Here is an 8,543-nt window from a genome sequence, read left to right on the forward strand (position 1 = left end):
TATAACTTCTTTCTTATGTAATGTTTAGATTTCTCTAGGTGTGAGAGGGGTAAATTGAAGTCTCCCACTAGTATAGTTTTATTGTCTATTTTCTCATGAAACTCATTTACCTTTTCCTTTAAGAGCCTGGATGCTATGCCATTTGGTGCATATATGTTTAGTGCCAAAGGATATAAAAATGCAGTTACCAGACAAAGTAATCAAAGCTATCTATACACATATAAAAAATGCTCTAAATGACTACTGATTACAAAAAGGTAAATTAAAATAACTCCGACCCACCACCCCATACCTCTCAGATTGGCTAACGTGAGAGAAAAGGAAAATGACAAATATTGGAGGGAATGTGGGAATATTGAGACACTAATGCACTGTTGATGAAGTTGTATACTGATTTGACCATTCTATAGCGCAATTTGGAACTATGACAAATAGTCATAAAACCATGCATACCCTGTGACCAAGCAATACCACTTCTAGGTATCTAGGCCTGTATCTCAAAGAGATCAAAAACAAAAAGGAAAAGGGCATGTACGTACAAAAACAGTTATAGCAGTTCTTTTACTGGTGGCAAAGGATAGGAAATTGATCAATTGGGGAATGGCTAAACAAGTTGTTGCATATGATTGTGATGCAATACTATCGCGCTGTAAGAACCAAAAAGCACGATGCTCTCAGAAAAACCTGGAAAGACTTACATGAAATGATGCTAAGTGAAATGAGCAAAACCAGGAAAACAATGTATAATGTAACCTTAAGATGATCAACTGTGAATGACTTAGCTATTCTCAGCAATACAATGATCCAACACAATTTCTAAGGACTTATGATGAAAAATGCTATCCATCTCCAGCGAAAGATTGAAACATACTCTACTTTCTTCATTTTTCTTTTTTTGGTTTTTTCTTTTACAACATGACGAATACGAAAATGTTTTGCATGACTGCATATGTATAACCTAGATAAAATTGCCTCAATCAGGTAGCCCAGGAGGGAGGGAAGAAGAAAATTTGGAACTCAAAAATTTTTAAAATTAAATGTTAAAAACTGTTTTTACATGTAATGGGGAGGAATAAATATTAAATTTAGTTTTAAAAAGAAAAAAAATAGAAAACATAGAAGAAAATGCCAAAATGGGAGAAGCAAAGTCCCAAAGATAGTCATTTAACTATAGATGGAAAGAAACCTGGGGAGCAAGACAGAGGACATTGCAGATCATACTGATGTATTGAAAAGGGGAGAAGTTAAGATGCTAAAGAAACCTCAAGAGTACATTTTTATTTCTCTGTGTACATGTGCACTGGACACGTGGCCACATAGCATAGCGACCCATGAAACAAAAATATAAAACGGTCATTGACTGAAGACCAGCAGTTATAAGATTAATTTCCTTTCCCATCTGCAGTGACAGTGACAGAAAAGGGGGCAGAAGATGTTAAGAATAAGAATATTTTGTAGGCAATCTGTAAACAGTAACTTAAAAAGCTGGTATCTTAAATTCTAGATTCTTATCCAATGACAAAAGAAACAATATACTGAAAGAACTTAAAGGCAAAAGGGAAGTTGTAACTACATAGAAAAATGGCTCCCAGGTTCTTATTGGATAGGCAAATAAAGGAGCAAAAAGAGTTATTGTCACTACACATCCACAGGCAGATAAACCTGTTTTAATTTTGGTAGCCAAAAATTAGAAACAAATTAGTCCAACAAGTAGGCAATGATTAAATAAATTATAATCTATTATTGATACATGAAAAAATGGCAAATATTAATACAAGATAACATGGAATATAAAATAAAATAATAGAATGAAGAAAGAAAAATCAAAATATAGATATGATTACACCTAAAGAAATAATAACAACAAAATTTCATAATGTACAAGAGAAAAACAGCAATAAGTCATTATTTTGTTAAAGTTCACATGTTCTTTTAAAACCCTGGTAGCTTATGGTTTTATGTGTTAATTTTTAAATGTTGGTTTCTTTCAATTTTTTTTCTTATTGATAGTACTAAGTTTCATGCTATTAATGGGAAAATGATGATTTTTTTTTTTGGTGGAGATAATGTCACATCAAGTTTTTGAAGGAATTCTCTCACTCCATAAGATAAATCACTCCTGAAAACAGATAGAAATCTGTTTTCTAAATTAAATCAAAATTAAATTTAGGATCAAATTTTGGAGGCAACTAAATTTGCCTCCTTTAATCTGTAGGCAATAAGAAATCTATGAATTTTTTTTTAAACAGGAAGTATACATTTTTCAGATTATCATATTACTATATGTCTTTCACAAACTATACAAAAAAGAAAAGGCTTTCTTGTCTGGAAGGCACTAGCAACCCAAAACAAGTATGAAAATAATCACCCTACCAGCATAGCGTGCTGTGAAGGGTTTAACAACCATTTAACAATCATTCTTCGGGGGGAAAGAATGTATGTGTGCAAGTTTATTATAAAGATGTAAGTTCACGTGTTTATAAATTTTATTTATATGAATGATGTATAGCACACAACTCAAATAATAATAAAATATACAATACTCTTTATTGTCAATTTCCTATAGATAATTAGATTTGGCTAATAGAGTTGCATCCCAATCTACCGATAGATTTACAGTTGTACTATATCTCACCCTCATACAAACTATATTAATTAAACTGAAACTTCTTTCAGCTTTAGCACCCCTGATTGTAATAAAGGTAACTTGTATCTTTTTAATTTTTTTTTATAGATGCAGGGATTGGATTATAGTTTGATCCTACATTATTATTTACAAAATCCTGAAAACTGTTCAACTCAATTTCATGTTTTAAAATTTCACAGAAGTGATACAACTTTTTTTCACCTATAATCCATAGTGAAATTAGTTCTTCATAAGGCGACTTAGATGATTCTAATAAATCAAAATAATTAAAAATGCTTTCACAGTTGTTTCTGCTCAATAAAAGATAAAAGTTTATATCCTGAATTACATTTTTAATAACATATTCCTAGGAAGAGTATTAATTTTTAAACTTTTCCTAAATGGAATGTCTTTAAACTTAATCAAATCTCTCACTTGAGATTGCTTTCTAGTACCAATCCTTAGGTTTTCCAAAGCTCTCACAGTGCATTCGATAGATTTTTACACTTTCTGAATGTTAGGTGATCTTGATTGTAATGCAGTTCAAATAATGAAAATCCTTCACGAATGTCAATCATTTAAGTCTTGCAAGAAATTAATGTTATCTAATCTCTGTGTCTAACCAGAATAAAGAGAAAAATGTATATATAATAATGCAAGATATGTGAACCAGAGAGTAGTTGCAACTCTTGAACTACATGACTCCCATGTGATCCCAGCACTCAATCAATTTTAGTAATTTCAATTTTAAGTTCTTCAGCTACAGGTTCTAGCTCAGCTTGATTTTTATTAGATTGAAGACAATACATATTATCCAGAATTATTTTTAACTGAGTAACTCATTTTATTTCAGATACTGAAATAGTCAAGAGATAACTATAATCAATGATTTAACAACTTCATAGCTATTCCAGACTTTCTTCCCAGTATAGTATTAGCACTATCATAATAAAATGCAATTAAGTTTGCTTTCAAATATTCAGCATTAAAACCACAATCATTTAAAATAGACATTAACATTCTGAAAACACATTCTACTATGGCTGACACCCATTCATTTAAAGCAACAAAATTACCAATGTAAGAGCTGACTGAAATGCACACTTGTTAAACACTACCAACTAGTTCACAAAATTCTTGAAAATTTAACAATTAGCTCTCTTGAGCCAGTATGAGCCAGCTCCAGCACACCACTGCCTACATATCAACGGTATTTTTTCCTGATTTAACTCCAAAATTGGGGAATGGGAAATAAACTAATGAGATAAATTATGGTCAGTAATGGTAGAAAAGCAGAAATGGATAGATAAGCAAATGGGAAGTATATAAGAGAAATGGTAAGATAATATATATGGCATATATAATATATATGATATTTATATAGAATATATAATATATATGAGAAAACATCAGAAGACAAGCACACAAATAGAGTCAGGAAGAAATGGTAATGGAATAATTTATCATTAAAATGAAAAGAAAAAAACCAGGTTATAATAGGCAAATAGCATTTACCTGCATATACATAACTTACCTCTCTTGCAGCACAGTCATGTGGAGCCTCTTCTTTATTTACTTTTCCCTTTGGAAATCCCCAGCCTGATTTTGCTAGATAACCCTGAACCAACAATACCTTAAAAAAAAAAAACAAACACAAATAAACATAATTCATTGAGGGTTAGCACTATCTCATTTCTGTATTAAGTATAGTGACTGGCACACACACAGCAGTCACTTAATAAATGATTTGTGACTGATCCACTACAAGAAAAATAAAATACCCTCAACTAAAAACAGAGTTGTTGGGGAATTTCTCCCCTAAGGTATCATCAGAAAATCTGAAATGGAATAACTGATTTTCTTAAATCTAAAAATAAAATTACACTGCCAATCAGCAGTGACATGAAAGGACTACTCTGTCTTTATTTTTTTCTACCTCAGCTTTTGCTACTTAGTCCCACTGAACCAAACTACCACAACCAGGAGACTAGACTATCAAATCAGAGAAAACAAAAAGTTGGGGTGGGGAGAGGGAAGAATAAAAATGTAACACAAGGTTTCACTATCATATAGAATATAATATTATTATTTTAAAACCTAAATTCAGAATATTAATATAACACATATATTTGATTAAGCTAAAAAGTTACCTAAGTTCAATGCTAGTTAGTTCAATTACAGTATTGCATGTCATCTTGACTCTTAATTTCACTCACATTTTCAAGTGTTTCATCAAGAATAATTGCACCATATGTTGGTACTCCCATTTTATATTCCTTCCATTCATCTAAAACTTTCTGTACATCTTCACCTTGAGGCAGTAAAAAAGGACAATGACTGAAGAGTAGAAGTAATGTCAAGGAAGCCAATTAGTTTTTTCCCAAAAAAAATACAGTATACAAACAAAAGAACAGAACCATTCACGTGAACTAATCTTTAAAAGCTTCACTCTTGGATCCACCATGGTCAGTTTTTTCTACTTATGTTCTCCTGAATATAAGTTGTAATCAAAAGCAATATTGAGGACATATACAGCTACAGGTGAACCACAGACAACAGATACCCTGGTACGTCTAAGACACTAAAAGAATAAAAGGAAAGCTTTCAAAGAATTAATGAAGGTTTACTTAATATCCTACTACTTTGCTAAAATTATTGTTTCAACTAACTTTTTCATTGAAGCTATACAATTTTCCAAGTATATCACATCATCTACAAAGAGATAGTTTTATTACCTTATTGCCCATTCTGATTCCTTCCATTTTTTTCTTTTCTTACTGCTACTGCTAGCATTTCTAATATAATATTGAATTATATCAGTGATAATAGGCATCCTTGTCTCATTCCTGATCTTACTAAGAAGGCTTCTAGCTTATCCTCATTACAAATAGTTACTGCTGATGGTTTGGGGTAGATGCTTCTTAACATTTTAAGGAAAAATCCATTTATACCTAGGCTTTCAAGTGTTTTTAATAGAAAGGAGCATTTTTATATAAATCATTAGCATTTTTATACATCATCAACAAAACCCTGTAAGAAGAGACAGTAAGAGATAACCCATGTAAAATACCGTAGATTATATAAAATACCTGGAAGTATACCTGCTAAGACAAACCCAAGAACTACATAAACAATTATAAAACACTTTTTATACAAACAGACTTAAATAATTGGAGAAATATTAATTGTTCATGGGTGACAATTTTACCTAAACTAATCTGCTTATTCAATGCCATCCCAATTAAATTACCATAAATTATTTTATTGAGCTAGAAAAAAATAATAATAAAATTCATTTGGAAGAATAAAAGGTCAAGAATATCAAAGGAATTAATGAAAAAATAAAGGAAAGAGGCTTAGCAGTACCAGATCTTAAGCTATATTATAAGGCAATAATTATCAAAACTATCTGGTACTGGCTAAGAAAAAGAAAGGTGAATTAGTGGAACAAAGTAGACATACTACACAGTAGTAAATGATTACAGTAACCTTGTGTTTAACAAATGCAAGATTCAAGTTTCTGGGATAAGAATACACTATTTGTTAAAAAAAAAATAAATGGTTGGGAAAATTGGAAAGCAGGCTGGCAAAAACTGGGTATAGATCAATATCTTACAAGATCTACCTAGATAAGGTCAAAATGGATCCATGACCTAGATATAAAGGGAGACAACATAAGAAAACTAGAATAACATGGAACTTATTATGGACTTACAGATAAGAGAAAAATTTATGAATAAACAAAAGATAGAAAACATTATGAGATGTAAAATGGATAATTTTGATTAAATAAAATTAAAAAGGTTTTGTACAAATAAAACCAATGTAGCCAAGGTTGGAAGGTAAGCAGAAAATTGGGGGGGAAATTCCTATACACACTTTCTCAGATAAAGGTGTCATATCTCAAACATAGAGAACTTTGTCAAATTTGTAAGAACATGAGTTATTTCCCAAAGGATAGGAACAGGCAGTTTCTTGATGAAGAAATCAAAGCTATATATAGTAACATGAAAAAATGTTCTAAATCATTAGTGATTTGAGAAATGCAAATTAAAACAACTCTGAGGTTCCACCTTACACTTGTCAGATTGGCTAATATGACAGAAAAGGAAAATGACAAATGTTGGAGGGAATATGAGAAAATTGGGACATTAATGCACTGTTGGTGGAACTTTGAACTGATCCAACCATTTTGCAGAGCAATTTGGAACTATGCTCAGAATTAGAAAACTGTTATAAAATCTTTGACCCAGAAATACCACTATGTTTCCCAAGGTGATCAGACAAAAAGGAAAAGAACTTATATGTTCTAAAATATTTATAGCAGCTATCTTCGTGGTGGCAAAGAAACGGAAATAGAGGGGATGTACATCAATTGAGGAAAAGCTGAACAGGCTATGACATATGGTTGTAATGGGATGCTATTATGTTGTAAGAAATGATGAGGTGGTTGATTTTAGAAAAACATCGAAAGACGTCCATGAAGTAATGAAAAGTGAAATGAGCAGAAGCAATAGTTCAGTAATAGCAATATTATTCCAAGAATAATTCTGAACCACCAAGCTATTCTAAGTACTATAAATACTCATATCAACTCTAAAGGACCTATGAAGGAAGAACTATCCACCTCCAGACAAAGAACTGATAAATAGAAGTATGCACAGTATGGCTTTACACGTATTTATAAATCTCATTAAATTGTGGCCTGCGTGGGGTGCAGTGGGAGGGAGGGAGACAGTTTGGAACTTGAAATTAACAAAAAAACTTAATTTAAAAAAAGAATTAATGCAGACCCTCTACAATAGGAATTTTTAACTTTTTCATGTCATGGAACCCCTAGAGCAGTCTAGCAAAGGCTGGGAACCCCTTCTCAGAATGTTTTAAATGCATAAAATACATAGGAACACAAAGGAAAACAATTACAATGAAATGGAATTATCAATTTTTTAAAAAAGTAAGCAGATCCCAAGATAAAAATCTCTGATCTGTGAGAAAATATGGATAAAAAAGTGCACTAGATAAGAAGCCATGGAGAAATGATAATCTGCATTATTCGATGGAGGACCTACACTGATAAATTCACAGCTCCTTCAAATTATCCAAGTATTTTCCTTTGAAGAAGGCTCTAAAATGACCAGGTTATTGTTACTCCTGCAGATTTCAATATGACAACAAAGTAACAAATTCTGTAACTATAGATCCAGCTTCAGACCCCTAAAAGGATACAAGTATATTCTCAAATATGTAAAAAGTATCCTCTTAGACATTATTTTTCATGTACATAAGGTTACAAATCTCAAAAAATTAAAAAAAAAATTAAAAAAAATTTAAAAAACCCCACAACTCTCAAAGCTCTCCAGGTGGACAAATTCCAAACAAGTCTCAGAAGCTGAACCCTACCTGCCACCTGACAATCAGGTGGTAAAGGTACAGCACTAAGAGTAAAATTCTAGCAAAATGAATGAATCTTCCCCTCCTAACATAGTCCTTAGCTAAATATGACAGAGAACTTGAAGATTTGAGGTTCTTTTTAGATGGGCCAAAATCAACTACGGTAAATATTCTAGGGTCCTACTCCTTGTTTTATGGAAAAAAGCAGAACAGATATAATAACTCACATATTTTAGGGTTTATAATTCTCAATTCAGACATGTTTAATTTTTTAAGCACACTAAATACCATCATCTATCTCAACACTGAATGTAGTGAATAACTTATAGTATTATTTTCTTATTTAATCTTGTGATCATTTCTTTATATTATAAAAACCAATAATGAAATTACTAAAAAATAAATTTATTGGGGACTTAAAGTAATTTTAGAGAAATCAGGTGGCAGAAAACAACTTAATAAAAATAAATACAACCTTAGAGAAATCAGGTGGCAGAAAACAACTTAATAAAAATAAATACAACCT

General features: G+C 31.4%; 1 protein-coding gene across 4 annotated transcripts in view; it reads right to left on the minus strand.

The window, feature by feature from the left end:
* The window catches only part of DCP2 (decapping mRNA 2), a 69,581-nt gene that overhangs the window by 45,826 nt on the left and 15,212 nt on the right, over positions 1-8,543 (minus strand). For all 4 annotated transcript variants that reach the window (XM_027839292.1, XM_027839293.1, XM_027839291.1 and 1 more), the window contains exons 3-4: positions 4,843-4,970; positions 4,161-4,259 (exon numbers count right to left, since the gene is read on the minus strand). In XM_027839292.1, the coding sequence (XP_027695093.1) occupies positions 4,161-4,259; positions 4,843-4,970 (227 nt within the window). The remainder of the gene's footprint in view (positions 1-4,160; positions 4,260-4,842; positions 4,971-8,543) is intronic.

This window comes from Vombatus ursinus, unplaced genomic scaffold, assembly GCF_900497805.2.
Source record: "Vombatus ursinus unplaced genomic scaffold, bare-nosed wombat genome assembly UNPS02014832.1, whole genome shotgun sequence".
NCBI classification, from domain to species: Eukaryota; Metazoa; Chordata; class Mammalia; order Diprotodontia; family Vombatidae; genus Vombatus; species Vombatus ursinus.